The sequence below is a fragment of the Mchenga conophoros genome, linkage group LG16 (assembly GCF_057382185.1).
Source record: "Mchenga conophoros isolate Kocher_MC1m ecotype Shallow Benthic linkage group LG16, M_conophoros_male_GT1.1, whole genome shotgun sequence".
NCBI lineage: Eukaryota > Metazoa > Chordata > Actinopteri > Cichliformes > Cichlidae > Mchenga > Mchenga conophoros.
This window is the reverse complement of record NC_140541.1, coordinates 8,923,906-8,945,871: the sequence shown is the minus strand read 5'-3', so window position 1 is coordinate 8,945,871 and position 21,966 is coordinate 8,923,906. Positions and strand designations below refer to the sequence as shown.

General features: G+C 41.1%; 3 protein-coding genes across 4 annotated transcripts; 2 read left to right on the top strand and 1 right to left on the bottom strand.

Moving 5' to 3' along the window:
- Positions 1 to 155: 155 nt before the first annotated feature.
- On the bottom strand, positions 156 to 6,323 carry LOC146556247 (uncharacterized). Of its 2 annotated transcripts, XM_085249140.1 has the most exons (7): positions 6,074 to 6,323; positions 5,438 to 5,491; positions 5,210 to 5,312; positions 5,024 to 5,105; positions 4,701 to 4,890; positions 3,263 to 3,466; positions 156 to 1,012 (listed from the first exon to the last, which is right to left on the bottom strand). In XM_085249140.1, the coding sequence occupies exons 4-7, from the start codon at positions 5,074 to 5,076 to the stop codon at positions 284 to 286; spliced, it is 1,176 nt and encodes a 391-aa protein (XP_085105266.1). In that variant the 5' UTR covers positions 5,077 to 5,105; positions 5,210 to 5,312; positions 5,438 to 5,491; positions 6,074 to 6,323; the 3' UTR covers positions 156 to 283. The 2 variants fall into 2 exon arrangements, with proteins under 2 accessions (XP_085105266.1, XP_085105265.1); XM_085249139.1 differs by lacking the exon at positions 6,074 to 6,323 and having other exon boundaries at positions 5,438 to 5,971.
- Positions 6,098 to 16,276, top strand: ska3 (spindle and kinetochore associated complex subunit 3). The gene is made up of 11 exons (XM_085249136.1): positions 6,098 to 6,422; positions 6,511 to 6,572; positions 7,332 to 7,503; positions 7,627 to 8,056; positions 8,190 to 8,251; positions 9,702 to 9,901; positions 9,978 to 10,184; positions 12,220 to 12,408; positions 12,557 to 12,636; positions 12,981 to 13,108; positions 15,237 to 16,276. Exons 1-11 carry the CDS (start codon positions 6,305 to 6,307, stop codon positions 15,392 to 15,394), a joined length of 1,806 nt encoding a protein of 601 aa, XP_085105262.1. The 5' UTR covers positions 6,098 to 6,304; the 3' UTR covers positions 15,395 to 16,276.
- Positions 16,277 to 16,359: 83 nt separating this feature from the next.
- Positions 16,360 to 19,062, top strand: LOC146556245 (uncharacterized). The gene is made up of 2 exons (XM_085249137.1): positions 16,360 to 16,667; positions 17,371 to 19,062. Exons 1-2 carry the CDS (start codon positions 16,382 to 16,384, stop codon positions 18,708 to 18,710), a joined length of 1,626 nt encoding a protein of 541 aa, XP_085105263.1. The 5' UTR covers positions 16,360 to 16,381; the 3' UTR covers positions 18,711 to 19,062.
- Positions 19,063 to 21,966: the final 2,904 nt, after the last annotated feature.

Genomic DNA, 21,966 nt, shown 5'->3' with positions numbered 1-21,966 from the left:
TCAACAAAATGACTGTGAGATCACTTATTGTCTAATATAGCTCAGAGAATCATTTCATCTGTGATTGGTTGTAATGTTTTAGCTCATCTGTGTGGATAAGACCCAAGTTTTAATAAACTGGACTTTAGCCATAAAGCAAGGCAAATACTCGTGCATGTTGTTTTTCTCTAAAATAATATTTATTTAGAGGCAATAGTACACAAGATATCCACCAACAAATCTAAAGCTGATAGTGTAGCAGAATTATGAAACATGTGCATGAGACCAGCAGACGATCTCTCTTTCATCCAAACACACACACGGTGCCTGAGGCCAGCCGGTGTTTGTACTCATAGAGGTAGTAGGAGGCTTGAGGGAAGTTGCATTTCATCTCCATCCTGCCCGGAACAACATGGACGGCCACACCAGATCCCAACCCCTCCTGCAGCTTCTTCAGCATGCGGGAAGCCAGGTAGCGCCTAGCCCTGCCTGGGTCTTCTTCTATGGAAGCGTACACCTCAGGTGGTGGGTTGGGGATCTTCCATTCCAAATCCACGATGAGCTGGTGGATGCGGCTTTTATCCAGTGTAGTGGGTGTGTCCCGGTAGCACGCCACCACATGGGGGATAGGAGCTTCAGATGCCACGGAGAGCAAATTGCCAGGCTGTCGTTCTGTCGCTTCACCTTCATTTTCTCCTCCTTCCTCCTCCTCCTCCTCCTTGGGTCCCACAGCGGGGTGGAGCATCACCGCCCAGCGCAGCCAATCGTAATTCTTCTCCAGGGTTTTCAGGATGCTCCCTGCCGCCTCGTCTGGGGGCAATCGGTTGTGGACGGCCTCCTGCAGCTGCTGCCGTATATCCTCTTCCGCCTGCTCCAGGAAGTAGCCTAAGCAGCGACCTCCCGTGTTCTTCATTTTCCTGTACAGGGCGCCCATACGGTCAGACCAGCTCTTGATAAGCAGAGCCTGGTCTCTTCCTGTTAGGGAAGCTTGAGTGAAGAGGCAGAGCAGACCAGTGCCCAGGACAAAATTTATCTGTCAGAAGAAAGAGGAGAAAAAGAACGTGAACATGTGAAAGTGTCCATGACCCATAAATCCTTTAGCCAGCATTTTAGTCTGAGAAAGTGGAACCACAGGAACAAAACAGCTCTTTAATAAACATGCTTTTTGCCTTTAAATGGTGTAAATACACCTCACCCTAACACTGTATGTTGAAAAAAATGACAATGCACATGACAAACTGACTGTTCTCCTGTGACCCAGTCACCTTTCTGAGTAACAGCTGTAATTCATAATAAAATCACTGCTCGCAAGGCTTTAACAAACCTGACCTTTATGAGTCAAAAAAGCACTATCTGGATATCCAGTGTTAGTCAGGCTCCTTTAGTGACAACACAGAGGGTTCTTATAATAATAATATTAATAATAATCAAAGCATTATTATTTCAGGTTTGGGTAATTATCTTATGTAGATGTAAGATTTTGTCTGGTTTAAGACAAAATGACATCGCCTTGGTTCTTGTTTCAGCACCAGAAGCATAATCACAGCAGATTACGTTATCACCAAAAATATGTTTATCTATGATAAGTTCTTCAAGGTTAAAGAAACTTGGCTGTAGTTTCTTTGATTAGCAAGGTCGGGCTCTTCAGGCTTGACCACATGATTTGCAGCCATGACTTTGATTACTATAGTTGGTTCAAAATGTCCTTCTCTCAAAGTAAACCCTGCAGCTATATACACTGTGTGCAAAATAAGCTCCGTTTTCTCATTTTTATTTAAACCACACCATGAAGGCACATTTTGCAACTATCATTTCACATCAGTTAGCTCGCCGTGTTTTTATATAAGTGCACTTGTGCAAATCAGTCCTTGAAAAGAGAAACGTGCAAACAAATTTACTCATTCAGAAGCAGAAGCTGCTTCAGCATTAAGGCTAATCCACACTTAAGCCCTTTAATAAGTGGACTCTGGACTGATTTGACTTTCTTGGATGGAAACTCTTCTCTTCACTGCGGTGATGACTGAAGAAAACAACTGTTCTAAACGGACAAGCAGCGCAAAGTGTGCACACTTCCTTTAACACCGTCTTACATTTTGTTTATAACAAGGAGGTCAGTGCTGACCCCACACAGCCAATTATGGTTTAAAGATAATCATCTAACTGCTTTTATATAACAAACAAGCCTGTGACTTCTGGGAGATTCATTTCCTGTAAAATTGGACAGTCGTTATGTAGCAGACTGGCTCTGTGTGTCTTGCCAAGGGGAATGACAGATGGACTAAAGGACCCACAGTGACCATCAGGTCACTTTTAAATGTAAGAAATAGAAAAAAAGAAGTCTGTTTGATTCTGTGCATAAAGGAGGAAAATGCTTTTATGGTAATAAAACCAGTAACCTTTCAGTTTCTTTACAAGAAACTAATGATTTTTAAATTTTAGCTTTAAAGCCTGAGCTCTTCATCTATCGAAGCAAGCGACAGAACACATTTGTTCCCAGCACAGGCAAAGGTGGAATTTGCCGACTCAGCTCACGAGAAAGACAAGAGAAGGTCACAGCGCCGCAGATTAAATATTCAGTTTATTTTCATAGCAAGAAGACAGATGCAGCATGCTTCATTCCCCACGGGACCTCAGTGCCTTTCTGTCACATTTATCTTTTTTGCTATGAAAACTAATAGTTAATCTGGTACAGCTGTGCTTCTCACTGCATTTTCCTCTCCTGCATTTTTTCCATAACTCGTTCTCAGTGGGATTGGATATATTTGTGCTGTTATATATGTGACTGCATCTAACATAGAGTCTTCATTTTTGGATCTTATATAATGAAGTTCCAGGATTGTTTTTTAATTATATATTTTTTTCCTTTCTCTTGGTTTGTACTTGATTGGAGATTCGTATTTACGGGATACCAAACTGCTTTAGACCTTGAAACTGAGGGCGTGTTGAAAAAGTGACCAGTTCTTTTTTTTTTTTCCAGACTGTCCTTCAATGGGCTGTTTGAAGTATTTTGGGGGTGAGGTTCGAAGCTAATTTATGTTTGATCGGGGGACCAAATAATGCATTTTGCCAGTGAAGGTTCTCACAAAGATAAATGTGCCAAAAAAAAGTGTGTGTGCATTTGTGCATAAGATTGCACAAACCTCACCTCAGGCTTGCGTGCCTGTGCATAATGAAAGTCAAATAAGAAAAAAATGAAACTTTAATGACCCCGACTCCCTGCAGCCAAATGAGTTAATCACAAATACCCCTCCACACCAAGCACCACCCTTCCACATCCACTAACCTTGACGCAGAACTCGCTCAGCTCCCAGCGTTTGGGCTTGTGGCTCAGTATGACCTCCTCCAGCAGTGGGGGCTGGTCTGTCAGCGCCGACACTCCCATTAGACGATTGTAGAGTGCTGTTAGCTGCCTCTCCAGCCGGTAATCCTGCACGTACTGCAGGAACACCTCAGTCTCCTTCTTGGTGAAGTCTGACTGGGCCCTCACCTAAAACCAGAGGAGATGGAGTGCATCTAAAACCCAGTGGTTCGGGGCAATAATAAACTCTATACTTCAGTTTACTACAGGTCAAATTAAAAACATGGCATTTTCCTTTAATATGAAGGAATGTTAGTAAATAATCTGGACAAGGACACATAAAGCTTTTCCGGTTCTCACACTCAGCACCTTTTCTATCAATTTAGGTGTTTGCACTCACATTTGGCAGCTTTTAGCTGATGAAGAGTCTCATTATCTCTCATCCGTTCACTCCAAAAATAACCAGCCACCCAGAAAATGACAGTGGGTAAACGTTTCCATGAATTCATTTGCTGCCTGTGTTTTTGTTACCACCCCACCTTGCCACCCTATCCACCACCAGCACCAAATTCAAATACCTGTAAACTTATGACATAACCAAATGCCACACTTAGCCGCGGAAATAATTAAAGAGAAAAATAGAAGGCGTAAGCCTGTTAATACGAGTCAGTAGAAATGAGCAGATGCTTTAATCATACATCTGGTCCCATATTTTTACATAATACACTCACAGTGATGAATTCAAATGCAGTCCCAGTGTAAGCTTAGGGGTCTTTGTGCTTTACTTTTAAATATTTGTACTCTTCAGGCTTTATATATGCCAATTTATTGCCATAATACTGTTTTACATCCACCAGTGCTTCCAAGTCCTTCACCCTGTTTTCAGACAATTTGATAAAAAAGACACTTCCCAGGATTAATTTCACCTTAGAGAACTGACGGTGAAGCTAGCAATTGAAAATTTGGCCCAGGTTTTGATAAATAAACCTGCTTCCAGTCAGAATAGGGTCCAGAGGTTGGAAACTTCACATATATTAGACTATAGGCGTATGTAAGAAGTGTTTTGAGTAGAAAAGGAGAGCACAGGCAGGATTTCTTTTTAGCATTTTTTTTTAATTTTCTTTGATTTTAATTGTGGATTATTCAGTCTGTGTATGGTTTTATGTTAATGTATTTATTTATTTGTCTGTCATGGGATCAGTGAATAAAGATAAAATGTTCATGTCCCAGAACTTGAGGCATGATGTTCCAGTTGCTCATTTTATCTGCATACCCATTAAATAATTATATAATAAAATTATCACCATTGCTAATGAAATACTTGCTTTTATAGTCTCTTTTCTAGACTTTGCATCATTTATTCAGCTATATTACACAACCTTGCACATAAAATTGTGTTTATGAGGTCGTAGAGTTTTCTCACCGCAGTGCCCAGCTGGTAGTACACCACAGCCAGGTCGTTCTCCAGCTGATGGACCTCCTGGTCCTTCAGCAGGCCGTAGCTCGTTGCTCCCAGCTCCTGGTCGATGTGGTCCAAGTTCTTCTTGGCCAGCTCAGTCTCCTCTTGTGTAGCACTGCCACCAAGATAGGAACAGATGCCCTGGACCAAGACCCTGTGCACAGCAAGTAAGTAAAGACACTCCTGGTTTAGCCCCCCCCCCAAAAAAAGACAAAAAAACCGTTTGTATATAACAATAAGTTTGCATGGCTACAATGTGAATTATCATGTCAAAGAGGAACACCCACCTCACAGTCTGCATGTAGCCCACTGGCTCCAAAACCTTTCCAAACATCGCCATGGCTCCTGAGCTGTCCTCTGGAAGGTTATCTAAGGAGAAAATGAACAGTTGAGATTTAGAAATGATGGAAGTTGGTGTAAATCACTGTGACATTTACCAGATCAAAAATCCTCTGGTTCTTTTTACACCTCACCTCGCTTGTTCGGTGTGCAGGTTTGTGCTGACCTTCACAGTGCGCTATTTATATACAATCAGTGTATCTGATAAGCGCCTTCCACCTACAATACCTTTTTGAACTTGAGAGGAAGAAAAAAGTGATGCGTACAGATTAATGTAAAGCTAGATTAACATTTGTGAAATGCTGAGAGGTGCATGTTCACCTGTGCACATGTATTGCAGGTGTTATATTTTCACATAATACCTGTATAAATAGTACATGTCATTTTCCAATCGTTTAGTCCAGTGCAGATCCAGGCTGTGGAGACAAACACAAGATCCTCTATTCATCAGAGGTTTCCTGGGTTCAGTTTCTCTGGGTCTATACAGCTCCATCTCCTGGCTGCATGGTCTCAGTATTTAACCTTTTATCCGGGTTATTTCTGGGGCATGTGGAGCCAAACAATATTGACATCTCTTTAAAATGGAGGCAACTGAATGTGTTAATATAGACCTGGAGCATTATCTCACATTAAAGGAGGGGTCATCTTCTATTTATCCTGAAATATAGCATTGCAGACTATTCAAAATAACATATACTGTACAAAAAAGCGCATCTAATCTTTATACTTGCTACACATGATATCCTTCTCTGTTCCATTCTGTTTATTTGCACAGCATTTTGAATTGAATTCTCCAGAAACATCTTCTGATGTAGGTTGCATAAAAGGTCATGGAGTATTAAGACAAAAGCAACGTTGAAATGGAGTCAAGTCGATTAAACAATATAATAAATATTTCAGTGTCACAATGCCGAGCACGATATGAAGAAGTAACCATATACTCATGCCACTAAAATGCGCTGTCAAATAGAAAAATATCAAACGTTCGTCAGTTTTACCTTGTCTGTTAACACAGGGGGCGCGAATAAAACCCTTTGCACGTTAAACACTAAAACCCAAGAAGAAGAAGAAGAAGAAGTCTCTTCCGCTTAATACCGGAAGAGGCGCCAAAATTGAAATTTAGTTCTTTCTGCCGACATAGAAACGATAAACAAACGGCCTTTGAAGGTCTGACGTCGGTTTCAGAGTAACTGAGTGCGCTTTTGCTCGTGTCGGACTTTTGCCTGAAAATGGACTCGACTACACAATTCTTCAGGAAGCTGAAAAAGCTGGCAGTGACTCTGGAATCTGAGACTGCCAAGCTCCAGCTCGCATTTGAAAACCGCAACAGCGACGACGACGAGAGCGGTGAGAAACACGCTGACACACAGGCTGCTTAAATCGCTTACAGTGAACTCATCGCACATATCTCAATATGAATTCTTTTCTATTTCAGAAAAGACAGCCAGAGCGATGCGAGCCTATCATGAACTGAACTGTGACGTAGGGAACCTGAAGGTAAAAGTTAGCACGTCTTTTTTTTTTATTTAAATTGCATCTAAAGGTGGCGACATATACACAGGTTAGCGCGACAATGCAATATTTTATCAGCAGCTGCAACAAAGATCGTTAAATGCGTTATGTAAAATTAACCAAATGCATTCAAAAGTCCTGCACTCAAAATCTTACTTTAGGCAAACTTTGTATTTAACATATTAAAGGTAGAACTGTGGTGATGCACGATTATCTATTACACTTTTACATCCTTTATACTGTGGCTCCCAACTCAGAGACAGACCCTTTCAAAAGGCCAAGATAAATGTGGTTATTCTCTAATTATTGCCTTTCTTTTAAATACAGTTTGGCCTGCATCGTTATAAAAGCAAGTCTTGTCATTTGAAATGCCTGAGTGCACTTGTTCAGAAGGCATAAAAATTAAATTGCATTTCTGTGCTGTGTAACTGCGTACAAAACGCTATTGATTTTACCTACAAAATTACTACCCGTTATGTATTACTGCAGGTAAAACCATTTTGCTATTGTTGAACTCTCCACTGAAGTGAGAATAATATAAAGTCTTTAGCTGCCAAAGGTTTTCCACGTCTTTGACTTCTGTTAACTTGACGCTTATTTCAAGCATCATAAGGAATATCTGTGTGTCATTTATAAACCGATTATTCATAGCAATATCTTTATTGAAGACTAATATTGTAAATTGGTCGGGCGGTTCATTTTTGAATGGTGAGTGCTCATCACTTCTAGTCTCTTCTCGGGTAGGGACAGATCCAGGATGCCTTGGCTCAGCAGAAAGCAAAGAATAATGAGGCGAGCAGCTTCATTAAGGCGTGTAGAGTAATGGACCAGAAAGTCTTCAAGGACATTGAGAGGCTGAAGAGACACTGCGAGAACTATGGTTACCAAGCTCCCTGTGACACCCAGAGATCAACCAGTAAGTATTAACAATGGCAAAACGACTACATAACACTGGTAATCACGTGTAATGATTTCTTTTCACTTAAAAGAAAAGCGACATGCATTTATGGTTTTCTTATTGTGACTTTTTCTTGTATAGAGCCTAAAGATCAGGCGGAGGAGGCTAAAGATGAAGAAGCAGATGACGACTCAGTAGAAGAGGAAAATCAGGAGGAGGATGGAGGGAATCCTTCCTCAATGGCTCCAAAACCAGAGCTGCCCAACACTGATGTGCTGCGAACTCCACAGCTCTCTGATTTTGGTTTGTCTGAACTGCACCTAAGGAGAGTTCTGGCTGGGACTGAGTGGTGTTCAGAAGTTCCCCCAATGCCTGAGATGAACCTTCCTCAACCCTCACTCAAAGCATCTCTACCATCGCCCATGCCCATTACCCCCAAATGTAACCTGCGAATGGATGACTACGAACTCCAAACACCCCAGATGCACGACTTTGGCATCACAGAGCACACAATGTGTCTGAACAATGACTTCACCATGAATCTGTTCAAGAAGACTGAGAACCAACCAAGGTAGAGTGGTATGAACTATAATGACCCCTGTCGGCCACACTCAGGGTTTGTAGTGTTACTACTGCAGGTCCTTTAAGACTTTACTGTGTAAAACTGCTTTTTCCTGCTTTATGAGTCTCTTCTTGTTCAACAGACCATTACAGGACACAACTGAACCACCAGTGAACGGTTTAATAGACAGTTTGCAGACTAAAGGTATGAAACTGTCAACCTCATAGCTCTTCTTCACCCCACAATAGGTGACTGTCATCTACACTCATGGAAAAGAGAAAGTTTTCACAAAACTCTACGCTGTCCTGTTTAAAAACTAAGTACGCCCAATGATTCAGTACTTTGTAGACACGTCTAGACCCATAACTTGAAGTAATAACTTGAAGTAAATATACAGACAATAACTTGAAGTAATTGTCTGTATAACTTTATCAGTCTGTCAGTTTGTCCTGGAGAAATTTTGGCCCACTCTTCTTTACAACATCAAGTCTGTGGCCATTTATGCACCGCTCTCTTAAGGTCTGCACTTTGATTGTACCATTGTTACACATTGATTCTTTTCTTTGTCAGCCATTCTGTTGTTGATTTGCTGATATTCTTGGGATCGTTGTCCTCTTGCATGACCCAGTATCAGCCAAGCTTTGTCTGTCGGACAGATGGTCTCACATTTGATTCTAGAATCCTTTGGCATACAGAGAAATTCATGGTCGATGAATGACTTCAAGGTGTCCAGGACCTGTGTCTGCAAAACGATCCCAAATAACCACCCTGCCTGAATGCTATTTGATTAGCTGCTATTTAAGATCTTAGTTTCTGTGGAACGGTGTACTCACCTTTTCACAGGACTGAACAGAGTTCAGTGAAAACGTTTTTTTCACACAAATGTATAAAGTATACATCTTTAGTAAAGAAATCGGATGTCTTTACTATTCAGGAAACAAGATGTTTCTCTTCTTCAGTTGTCTTTTTCTTGCATGACTTTATCCAGCACTTAGTTTATGATCAGATGTTTCCCTTTGCATTTATTTTCATCTTACATTTTCTAAACAGTGTTTTTTCGAGTGTTATAAACTATTTAAAATATCTTACTATTTATTTATTAGTAAGTTGTAAGTAATCTTATGTCATGACATATTCTGATGCCTGTTAATTAAAAAGTGCATGTTTGAATATGGTTATGTTTTCATTGTCTTAAGTTTAATAATGATACAAAATCCCCAGCGTTTAGCCAGTGGAGACTACAAGTTTCCACATCACACTTGTGCAGATTTTTTCACTACTTGGATCTGAAAAAAAAGTGTACTGAACATTTTGTTCAGCGAAATCTGACGTCCAAAAGAGAAATAAAAAAAACACTGACCAAAACGAGCTTTTCATAGAAAATGATCAGCTTTAAGTACTCGGGAACTACATTTGTTTTTATTAAACAGCTCAAGGCTTTGTCAGTGCACCATTTTTCTGTCTGAAATGTTGCTTGTTTTTCAAAGATGCCACCTGAAGGTATTAAAAATTCTATACTATGTATTTAAAATACCTAGTATTTTGAAAAATAAAAGTAGCACATGTAGAGAAACGGCACCAGGCTGTTAAGAGAAAGCACTACAGTGAAATGGTTCTAAATATCTTCCTGTGACATTGTTTTGATTACCTTCAGCTGAAAAGCTGGAATCACCAGAGCCGCCTGTGTTTTGTACCCCGGGATTCAAGATCAAAAAGACAAACGGTCACTCGTCTCCAACTGCACAAGGCACTGGTGTCCCAGAATTCCCCTGTCACCCTGGCAACCTACCTGCCACACCCGAAGTCCCAGCATTTCAAACGCCGTACGTGAACAGACTAGTCAGTACCAAAAAGGTAAGAAATAAAATGTAACTGTGTGTGTTTTTGTTTCTGACATTTTAATTTCACATCACCTTTTTAATTTTTTTAGAGCACACAGCAGCCTGAGCCATCCGTTATGCAAACGGATAATGACACCCAGACCTTGGATCTTCCATCCCCACCTTGTAACAGGGCAGCTGGTTTCAAACGCACCTGGGAATATGATGTGCCCGATATATCCACCACGGGTTTAGAGGACAAGCAGTTGCCAGTGATGCCCAACCTAGAGTCTGCTTTGGGAAATTCTTTACAAAGCGTAAGACGAACAGGAAAGCATTTACTTTTAACCAGAGATGCTCACGGATTTATGGCAAACAAAATGACAAGTCAGATGTAATACAGTGGGGCAAAAAAGTATTTAGTCAGCCACCGATTATACAAGTTCCCCCACCTAAAATGATGACAGAGGTCAGTAATTTGCACCAGAGGTACACTTCAACTGTGAGAGACAGAATGTGAAAAAAAAAAAAAATCCATGAATCCACATGGTAGGATTTGTAAAGAATTTATTCGTAAATCAGGGTGGAAAATAAGTATTTGGTCAATAACAAAAATACAACTCAATACTTTGTAACATAACCTTTGTTGGCAATAACAGAGGTCAAACGTTTACTATAGGTCTTTACCAGGTTTGCACACACAGTAGCTGGTATTTTGGCCCATTCCTCCATGCAGATCTTCTCGAGAGCAGTGATATTTTGGGGCTGTCGCCAAGCAACACGGACTTTCAACTCCCGCCACAGATTTTCTATGGGGTTGAGGTCTGGAGACTGGCTAGGCCACTCCAGGACTTTCAAATGCTTCTTACGGAGCCACTCCTTTGTTGCCCGGGCGGTGTGTTTTGGATCATTGTCATGTTGGAAGACCCAGCCTCGTTTCATCTTCAAAGTTCTCACTGATGGAAGGAGGTTTTGGCTCAAAATCTCACGATACATGGCCCCATTCATTCTGTCCTTAACACGGATCAGTCGTCCTGTCCCCTTGGCAGAAAAACAGCCCCATAGCATGATGTTTCCACCCCCATGCTTCACAGTAGATATGGTGTTCTTGGGATGCAACTCAGTATTCTTCTTCCTCCAAACACGACGAGTTGAGTTTATACCAAAAAGTTCTACTTTGGTTTCATCTGACCACATGACATTCTCCCAATCCTCTGCTGTATCATCCATGTGCTCTCTGGCAAACTTCAGACGGGCCTGGACATGCACTGGCTTCAGCAGCGGAACACGTCTGGCACTGCGGGATTTGATTCCCTGCCGTTGTAGTGTGTTACTGATGGTGACCTTTGTTACTTTGGTCCCAGCTCTCTGCAGGTCATTCACCAGGTCCCCCCGTGTGGTTCTGGGATCTTTGCTCACCGTTCTCATGATCATTTTGACCCCACGGGATAAGATCTTGTGTGGAGCCCCAGATCGAGGGAGATTATCAGTGGTCTTGTATGTCTTCCATTTTCTGATGATTGCTCCCACAGTTGATTTTTTCACACCAAGCTGCTTGCCTATTGTAGATTCACTCTTCCCAGTCTGGTGCAGGTCTACAATACTTTTCCTGGTGTCCTTCGAAAGCTCTTTGGTCTTGGCCATGGCGGAGTTTGGAGTCTGACTGTTTGAGGCTGTGGACAGGTGTCTTTTATACAGATGATGAGTTCAAACAGGTGCCATTCATACAGGTAACGAGTGGGGGACAGAAAAGCTTCTTACAGAAGACGTTACAGGTCTGTGAGAGCCAGAGATTTTCCTTGTTTGAGGTGACCAAATACTTATTTTCCACCCTGATTTACGAATAAATTCTTTACAAATCCTACCATGTGGATTCATGGATTTTTTTTTTTTCACATTCTGTCTCTCACAGTTGAAGTGTACCTCTGGTGCAAATTACTGACCTCTGTCATCATTTTAAGTGGGGGAACTTGCACAATCGGTGGCTGACTAAATACTTTTTTGCCCCACTGTATGGCTAGATTTTATGAAAGGTTGGTTAAATAAAATGAACTGTAATCTCCAGAAGGGAAACTTCCTTCTTATAGTAACAGACTAATATAGCTTCTAAAAAAATGTTTTCAGTCCATCATAATATATCAAAATATTTTTTTCACCACAAGAAATTTTTAAGAAAAAAGGTGTAATAAAAAAATTAAAAGCATCTTACTAGCAAACAAATTCTGTTGTTTTACATGAAGTCAAAAATGAGCTAAAATTGCTCATTTGATTTTCATTCCTGTGCACAGATGAGATTTATCAAAATGTGAATGAAACATGTTTAAAGGTCAAAGTTTTTCCTGTCATTTACAGAGCAATGGGAAAATCCTGAAGTTCAGTGAGAATGAAAAGGTGGCTAAGGAGCCCAATGTCAACAGCCTGGAGTTGGATGGACTCACCCAGGAGTTCAGCTTGGGGACACCTCGTATAAGAGCACACTACCAAGAGCCAACCACCCCGGAGATGCCAGACCTGAGCTCTGTCACACAGGACATCTGTAAAGTTAGTCTTGTTTAGTCCCATAAAAGCACTTTTGAAATCCATAGGTTTGCTGTTCGCAGATAAATTCATGTTCCTTGTTGACGTAAATGTTACATAACATTTATAATTTGTGAAATTTCCTCTCGTGCTCTTTCCTCCTATTTTGTAGCTTGTGTCCCAGGCTCAGTTGAAGAAGACAACAATGACAAATGAACACCCACCTGTCAAGCCTGACAAAAAGAAACACAGGTAGCCCGTTATAAAATAAGAAATATAGATATAGGTGGCAATATTTAATTCATGAACTCTAAATTAGTAGCTTTTATTGTGTGTCCATTCCAAAGTTGCAGATCAGGCTGGTGCTCGGTAGCAGAGAAGAATATTAATGTAAAATATTAGATATGAGATATCATTTGTATATATTTTTAATAAATGTTGAACTTTTGTGTTGCTTATTTCAGTCTCTCCTGATGAAATATGTGTTAATTTCTTTATTTCACTCAGTTTTATCCATTCTTACATGATGCGTGCCTGCAGTCTTTCTTTCAAAACTTTGATTGTGACGTGTCACCTTCCATCCATTCCTCTCCCAGATCTGCAAGTCTGCCTGAAGTGTCAGAGAACGAGTTCCAGAGTTTACCAAGCTACCTGAGGCAGATGAGCCTGAACAGCCTCAACCAAACGGTTCACAACATCAACAATTTCATGGCAGAGTATCAAGGTCAGTGTTATATTTGTGCACAGGGTCATGGATGAATGCAGCTCTTGTTTAAACAGCTCCGGTTATGGAGGATGGCTGCGCCCTCCATGACTCTGGTTCTACCGGAGGTTTCTTCCAGTTAAAAGGGAGTTTTTCCTTCCCACTGTTGCCAAGTGCTTCCTTATAGGGGGTCCTCTGATTGTTGGGGTTTTCTCTGTAATATTGCAGACCTTTACCTTCCAATATAAAATACCTAGAGGCAGCTATTGTGATTTGGTGCTATATTAATAAAACTGAATTGAATTGAATAGCTTTGTAACTGTAGTGGAGAAGAATGTAATCATACATTAATGTACTACAGGACACACCACAGTCAAGGTGCGTGCGAAACGGAGACTCTGACGCAGCAGTTTAAACTTCTCACTGAGGCAGTGGTGTTGATGTCGTGGTCAGTAGTTTAGAAAACACCTGTGATCTCACACACAGTGGTTTTCAGATTGGCTGCAAACTTGGAAAACAAATTATCTTGCTGGTTTGACTTTTGTTCAGTTGGATTTGATTACTGCAGTTACACTGGACTTCCACAGATTTCCTTTATTAAATCAGAGGAGCGCTTCCTGTTTTAAAAATAGCGTCCAGTAGTTTTCACGGTTATGCTGAAATCCTTCCCTGAATAAAGCTGTCATCCTCTGTTAGTTTGGACTGTTAATTAGCAGCAGAGGGTGCTATTTGCATAAGTAAACAACCAAATGGGAATGAACAGGTCTGTGCTGGCGATGTTTCCCTTGGTTACTCAATGGGAGATCATCTATAATCCACCCCGTTGTAGTTACAAACATGAGAGGTTAAAAAATGGTTTAATTGTTTAAAAAAACTGAGCTTCTAAAGTAACAAGAAATCTGGATTCACAGAAGCTGCTTTCGGCTGCTTCCTTGTCACAAGCGGGTGCCACAGCAGGTAGCGCTGCCTGTTTGATTTGGCAGTTTTACACCAGATGCCCTTCCTGACACAACCCCAATGAGAAATTAGGATTCATAAACCTGTCAAATTGTTCCTGATAGCAGCAAGAACTAGCTGTACTGTGTTAAACTTTTAGATTGCTTCAGACTGATTACACAATACCATCAGGGAAGCACCTGATCAGACTGAAATCTGAGGATTTGTCCCATTTTTAAAATCAAAGCGTGGGGACATCACATATAATATCTGTATATGACCAAGCCTGTCATCATATTTCATATTTTCCTGTCATATACATACTCTTACAATAGTAGATGCTCATTTTAAACACGACCAGAGTTTCAAATGATGTCGGTGATCCTTGTAAGCCCAAACGCTCAGGTTTCAAACTGCTGTCTTTTCACTTGTGTTTTTCTCATAAGAAAATATCCATTATATGCTCTTGTAAGGCGCACAGCTCTGTTTGTGAGGAGCATCCCATGAGAAGAAAGTTGGCTTAAAAGGAAGTGGCCTTGGGAAGGATGGTGGTGAAGGAGGGAAGCTAAAACTGCTCCTTTCACTGGATGAACTGTGGGGGCTGCACAAAGGGCCACATTCAGATAAACAGTTATTTAAAGCTGTGAATCATGCAAAGTTAACTTGATGTAGTCCAAAAATAAACATGTCAAGCTGGAAATGAGCATATTAGGTCCCAGCTGAATAGATCTACATCGTTTTCTCAAAGTACACACGGTCATATAATGGCTGTATCCACTGTTGTGCTTTCAGATAATTGTTTATACTCAGTGCTCAAGATAACAGTATGATATTTGGAAAGTAAACAAGAGATGTTTGTTATTTCTCTGATTGCAGATCTCTTGATTAAAATGTCTCAGGACATTTGCTACCAGCACCAGGCTGTTCATCTTTATTGTTAGCAGAACAGTCAGTTTGTTTCTTTGCCTGGTTTCATCAGTTTTACATTGATCTGGCTTCAGTGAGGTTTCAGCTACAAAATTACCATCATCAGTTACATAATTGGAATTGTATACCAAATAGATTTCCTCCAGTTTAAGCCCCCGAAACGTTTCAAAAAGCCAGATTTTTACAGACATGGTGTGTTTGTTATTTTAGCGGTATCCCAGCAAATCATCATGTGAACAAGCTCTCATTTCTCTAATCTGTCCCTTTTCTGTGGCGCCCTCTGCAGGAGAAACAACAGAGTTTCAGATGGAGAAGCTGAAGAAGATCATCAGTGTCGGAACCAAGGCCCCCGTATACATCCTCTGTCTCACAGAGCTCAAGAGACTGAAGCATGTGAGAGGAGACCGGAACACCTCTGTGTACAGACTGATCACACACATCTAAAGCTTGTCCATCCGTTGGCGAAAATCTATGTGATGTTAAGCACTTAAGCTGCAGGCAAAGATTATCTATCAAGTCAAACAGCAAAGAAAAACATACATTATGAGAAGAGTCCCAACAAATGAACTCAATCAGAGAAAGCAGCTATCCTTTATATTGTATATGGTTTGTGTTTTGATTGTAAATAGTACATGGACCTGTGAGTCAATAATTTGCATTTCCATGGTTGTATGCAATAAAATGGAAACTGGTTGTTTAGACAAGTAGTACAGATTCGTATAATACATAAAGATATATATTGAGACATTGTTGGATTAAAAAGGCTAAACTTTTATCAATAGCAAGCTCAGTCTTCTGCAGCGGGAGTATAACACATGACTTGCAGTAACCAATGGGTGTTAATAATTCAGCCACATGAATATGCATTGTCAAACTATAGATGGTTTATCCATCTACCACAGCTCACTTTTAATTGTCCTTACCAATTTGTATAAAGTTAAATAAAATAGCAAATGAGACTGTTAATCAGAAAATCCTGAACTTTTATTGCTCATTGCTGTGATGTGTTGCATGTGACTACTACTATCTTGATCTTTAACAAATTGGTAATTGGCTTTTCAAATATAACTAGTGAGTTTTATCTTTGTGCAGTCTAAACACACTTGTATTGAAATAAGCTACTGTATCACAGTTGTGTGCTGTGGATGAAAGCCAAGTACTGTACTCCAGTTTCAGAGCTGATTAACAGAGGGATCTAATAAGCTACAGGTATATTGCATCTGTTTTATACTGTCTGTGGTTGTTTCCAGTTGCTGTGGTTTGTTTTTTTCCTTCGTCATGTTCATTTTCGAAAATTAAAAAAGAGCAAATTAACCATTTGTGTGATTTCGGGACATTAGCGTTTCTGCTTCTCGGCGTGAGTGAAGATCGCATTTCAATGACGTCGTCCCGAGATGGTCCAATCAGAGTGACGAAAGCTAACGGCCGTTGATGACGGAACTACAGTTTTTTTGTCGCCCTCTGGTAGACCACCATTTTGGGAGTCAAAACACCCAGCAAACTGCAGCGCACACTTCCACGCTTCTCCGTGGCCTTACTATGGTTCACACCTGTGTGGTGGCAGGCTGCAGGAACAGAAGGACACCAGGCACCACCTTATCTTTCTACCGTTTCCCACGGGACCCCGAGAGGAAGCAGCGCTGGATAGCTGCTGTGAACCGAGAGGGCTGGGTGCCGAACGACGGCAGTCGGCTCTGTAGTACTCACTTCATTTCAGGTATGAAGGCAAAACCACTCTGAACCCTAAAAGTGTCCCCCTGTGTGGGTTTTTTGTTTTGTTTTGTTTGTTTTTAAAGTAAACCAGTTCATACTGATGTTGCTAGGCTTCCACATAAACACTCGTGTCTAGAAAACCAAGGAGTTTGGGTTTTTTTGCTGTCAGTGCAGTGTTGTGTTCAAAGGTTGCATGAAGTCAGGAGGGACAGTGGCATAGTCGGTGTAACTGCAGCGGGTAATAAACATGTTTAGGTTCACTATCACATAGTAAAAACCCTCACTGATTAAAATGACTGGAAAAAGGCGGTGTTTGTAGCTGTAAGCCTTTGAATATCTAAAAAATAGCTCTACGAAACTAAGTTCAGATGGAAATAAAATGTAGCATTACTGCAATTAATTCAGCTGGGATGGGTTATAAATTTTGTTTACTAAATATATGAAAGTAGATGCCGCTAATGGTACGTGGTATTTTAATGCTAGGTTTGTTTTGTTTTTATTGTCTGGTGTGTGCAGTCTTTTTGTGTGCAAAGATTTTCATGCTTAAATTTTGTTTGTAGAGGAAAAATTAATTAGGGATGTACTGACTGAACAACAGCAACTGTTTGTTATTTTATGTATTGCACGCTACAAAATGAGAGAGCACTCTAAATCACAAGTATCATAAACAGATGAATTTGAATTAGATTCTTTTTTTTCACATGCAGGTAAACAGGTGAAGAATCCGCGCTCTCCGGATTATGTTCCTTCTGTGTTCACGGCGGCTCCCTTATGCCCAGAGATGAAGGAGCCGGGTGCCTTAGAGATCGTGGACAAACAGGAAGCACGGGTGGAGGCAGCCAATGCCTTGCTGTTCCTCCAGGGCCAGGGCATGTCTGCGGTGGATGAACAGGGCCAGGAAAAGCATCCTGAGGTGAAGGAACAGGAGACCACTGCAGAGGAGAGTGCCTCCTCCTCCCTCAGCACTGAAGATGATGATGATGACGATGACGACGAAGATGATGATGATGATAATGATGATCAGTCTGTGAGTGACAGCAAGAAAGGAAAGTTTGCCCAGACATCTGATGTCCCGGTGAACTTTGATGACATCTTGAAAGCCCTGAAGAGGGAGAATCAGGCCCTCAAGGAGTCTGTGGAGAAAATGTCTCTCTCAGAGAACTCCTTAAGGAATGATGCTGAGAAAGTGAAGTTTTACACTGGTTTACCCAACTACTTTGTCTTAGAGACAGTCATGTGGCTGCTGGCACCTCACATGGATGGAATGAAAAACGTCAAGCTCTCCAAGTTCCAGCAGCTGCTGCTGACACTAATGCGTCTCCGCCTGGACCTCCGCAATCAGGACTTGGCTTATCGCTTTGGCGTGAAAGTCGGCACAGTTACCAGAACAGTTCACCGGATGGTCAGCATCATGTCCTCTACTCTGGTGCCAACGGCTGTCTTTTGGCCCTCCAGAGCTGAGCTCCGTAAAAACCTGCCAGCTGCGCTGCGAGCCTCTCACCCTGACTGCGCCGTCATCATAGACTGTTTCACCGTGCCTTTCGAGGACCCGGTCTCTCAGGGGGCGGGGCCAAGTTATAACGTGTTTAAGTATCTGATTGGCGTGGCTCCACAAGGCGTGGTCACTTTTGTCTCTAGGGGTGTGCTGGGAAACGTCAGTGACAAGAGCCTGGCTGAGGGCTGTGGATTCTTGTGCAAGCTTCTCCCGGGCGATGTCGTACTGGCAAGCCGTGACCTGGACATCGGAGACTCCGTGGCAGCACGTGGAGCCTTGTTTAAAATTGCTGACAGCTACCAGGGAGAAGCATATGGGAGAACAGAGGGCTCATTGCTGGCTGATCCTTCCTCTGAGACAGTGAGCGTGCAGAGGCATGTGGAGAGGGTGATCTCTATGGTAAAGCAGCGGTACGCCATGCTCACGGGCCCTGTCGAGAGCGCCTTCACCGCAGCCTCTGAGCGCACGTCGAACCTCTCAACCTTTGATAAGATTGTGCAAGTTGCCTGTGCCTTAAACAACCTGTGCATCTCTGCTGCTCCACTCGAGTGATGTGTAGACAAACGCCTCGTGCTCCTTTAATGCTGATCAGGCTCTTCAGTTCCCTTTACTGCTTTGGACTGCACTTCTTGCTGTCCCTCTGTGTCTATGTGTCGACACTACATCATGACTACAGCAAATAGATCTATACTTTTCCACTATACTAACTTTCAATCTATGTCACTCCTTGTGATCTGGGTCAGTTTATACTTAGCAATAGGACCATTTCTCCAAATACAGAAACCACATTTCTGAGATGTGATGTCATTAAGTTATGCACCTCCCCTCACAAAGAATGGCTGACTTGCAAGAATTTATTTTGTTTAGGCTTTGGGTGAAAACTGAGTAAAACCCTTATGAAATATGTCTTTATTAGCTACTTGTAAATGCTGAAGTATACACACTGCAGTTTGGGTAATGCATTTCCACTGATCCCACATCTCTGACTGTTAAGTGTGTCTTCCCCATCCCTGACTGTAGTTACCAGATTACATCCATCTGCTGCAGAGAAGTGGCATGTTGCTTAAACCTTTTTTAATTTTTATTTATTTTTTTGTTGCTTCCCTCCATCTAAATCAGGAACTGTGCACATAGGAATATGCATAGAAAGAGGTTAAAATAACAGAAATGCCAGACAAAGTAGTACACCGTAGTACTCCTCGGCCACAGTGTCTCCTCTCTGTTCACAGTGCAGGGACAGAAATGTCCTGTGGTTTGTGAAGGAGTACTGGTTGTAAACTCATCGTTTTTGGCATAGTCACATTTTTGTAAGCCAGGTACTTTTTATAGCAAGAGTACAGTCAGCTGTGATGATTAGCTACAAGTTGGCAATTCGAGCACATCTTGGAATGGCAGATGTCTTCAATGTCTTCATCAGCAGTGATTTGCTGGTTTTGCAGGTTTAAAAAATAATAGTAATGATGATGTTGATGAACAGAAAATTAGACTTTAGCTTGAGCTGTATACAGTGATTAACAATGATGTCCTTTTTTACTGAGCCACGTGTTTAGGTAATTATTAATTTTCCCAAAGTAGTTAAAGCTCCTTATTTAATACAAAAATCTCAAAAGAATCATCTTTTGTGTTGGTGCAGAAGTAAACAGTATTGCTGACATGCTGTTGAGCCTGAAGAAACACATTGTTAGATGAGTACATCAGCTACATTTAACATGTGGATTCATTCTCACTGGTTTGTCCTCTCCTGTGGGAGACTGTGACAGGCTTTGGTCCATGAGCACGAGCCACAGCAGTAGTTATGATACAAGGCTGCGGGTTATTTCCAGAAAGGTTACCCAGCAACTGAAATTTTGATCTTTTTAAAGGGTTTGACCTTTCAGTAATGTAGACACACCAACTGAAAAGTTTCTACTGATATACAGTATATCTGCATTTTTTTTTAATTTGAAGATAACCCCTCTGATTATTGAATTACATATTTTAGTAGTGCTGCTTTGCTGGTGCCTTAGTTTGTAAAGCTGTTCCAGATCAGCCCATATTTTCTACAGATATTTATTTTGACATCATGCACTATTCTTTGGACTTTTTCCTGGTTTGGTCCCTAAGCCAGATGTGCATGATGAGTCAGCATCTGTAGTCAACAAGGTCTAAATGTGTGTTCCCATTGTTTTGTTGTTTGTTTGTTTTTAAGGTACATCATTCTTGTGTGCTCAACCTTCTGCCAAAACTAATCTAAAGTCACTACACTTATACTTATGTTTTCTCCTAAGGTTTGAGGGGCTACAATACAATTGGCTCAGGGCCCAAAAATGAATTGGGAATGCTCCAATAACAAAGACTACACTTAAGTTCAGGTGCTGGGCTTTAACAGGTGATGCTTCATAATCGGTGTTAGGTTCAGAATGTGCCTTCTGTTCTCAGACCCCTGGATATCCCAGACAACAGATGCTTGTCTGTCTTTTCTGACTGGTCATGTTTTGGTTGACACTGTATTGCTCTGGGGCTTCCATAAGGACATCTAGCCACAGTATTTAGTCCACTTGCCTGCTTTTCTCCCCTTCAATTAGCCATGGTGTTTGGCACTGCTGATGCTCTAAACAAACTATAAAAATCAAGTTAATTAGCAGTACTATGGGTTGATATATTTCTTCAGCAGTGCATGTACTTTGGATGAACACATGCTTCATTTTTTTTATTTTTTTTTTTTTTTTAAATTAAGTCTTTGACTGAGTAGACTGTATCTGCAGACCTTGCTTGCTCTTTTATGGAGGGAGCGAAAAGCCCCCTTTTTTGACTGATTAAAATAGTCTTACAGGCTGGTTTAAATGGTGTTTGCCCGTTCCTAAGGTAGTGAGTGGCGCTGGAGGACTGTTATCAAGCAAGGCCAAATACCAGTATTAATAGTAGTTAAAAGGCTTTGTGAAACGACTGTTGGTTTATTCTGTCTGTATTTAGTTCTTACATGCATAAGAACAAAGTCAATACTTCCTATTTGATGTTTTTTCTGCTCTAAAATAAAAGAGCTTCTAGGTTGACATGTATGAAAGAAGTTTATAAACTCATGTTCTCACACTACATTGCTGTTTGACATTATTGTTACGGACGCATGTGCTTCCATGATGTGTAAACTCCTGAAGGTTTCCTGTTTAGTTTCTCTTTTAATATAGCTCCTGTGACTGAAAAAATAAAGTTGTGGAATTGCATCAGCTTACCCAGTACCCAAGAGTCGCCGTTATGTTATTCTGTGTGTACGTGTAAAATATTGAAGCTCTGTGCTGTACGTGTTGTCCTGTGATAACTGACATTATTATAACGTTTTATTTGCTTTCACACTGAGTCATTGGTAAAAACTATTTCCAAGGCCGGAGAGGGGTGACTGAGTAATGTAATGTGCAGATATACTTTATTTATCAAAGGGAAAAATGCTTGGAGGAAGCTCCGCCTGTGAATATTTCAGAGGAAGGAAATCAAGACGTCTCACTCCGTTGCTTTTTGCAGTCACTGCAGCGGTGAAAACCACAGCTCGTTACTACTCGCTATTGCACTGACAGCGTAAACTAGAACCCCGCAGTTCTGTTTCTATACTTAACTCGTTATTAAAATCAAAAGTAAAACTTACTAATGCACTTCAACAAAAAAAGATTTGTACGACGCCGAATACACAAAAACATTTTTAATTTTAATTTGTTCGCAAACGGTAATAGCACCTAGCTAACAACGTGAACGGAGTGAACGGCAGTTGCCTAATAGACGATCTTCAGGTCCGCTGACGTGCGTTGGTCCGTCACGTGACCTGAGGAATGTTAACAAT

Bases quoted from the DNA above. Each gene is read 5' to 3' on its own strand.
- ska3 (XM_085249136.1), top strand. From the start codon at position 6,305: ATGGACTCGACTACACAATTCTTCAGGAAGCTGAAAAAGCTGGCAGTG. The intron at 8,252-9,701 runs GTATGAAACTGT...GATTACCTTCAG, and splicing joins AGACAGTTTGCAGACTAAAG to CTGAAAAGCTGGAATCACCA. The intron at 12,637-12,980 runs GTAGCCCGTTAT...TTCCTCTCCCAG, and splicing joins CCTGACAAAAAGAAACACAG to ATCTGCAAGTCTGCCTGAAG.
- LOC146556245 (XM_085249137.1), top strand. From the start codon at position 16,382: ATGACGGAACTACAGTTTTTTTGTCGCCCTCTGGTAGACCACCATTTT. The intron at 16,668-17,370 runs GTATGAAGGCAA...TTTCACATGCAG, and splicing joins TAGTACTCACTTCATTTCAG to GTAAACAGGTGAAGAATCCG.
- LOC146556247 (XM_085249140.1), bottom strand. From the start codon at position 5,076: ATGGCGATGTTTGGAAAGGTTTTGGAGCCAGTGGGCTACATGCAGACT. The intron at 4,891-5,023 runs GTGGGTGTTCCT...TGCTGTGCACAG, and splicing joins GGCTACATGCAGACTGTGAG to GGTCTTGGTCCAGGGCATCT. The intron at 3,467-4,700 runs GTGAGAAAACTC...CTCTGGTTTTAG, and splicing joins ACTACCAGCTGGGCACTGCG to GTGAGGGCCCAGTCAGACTT.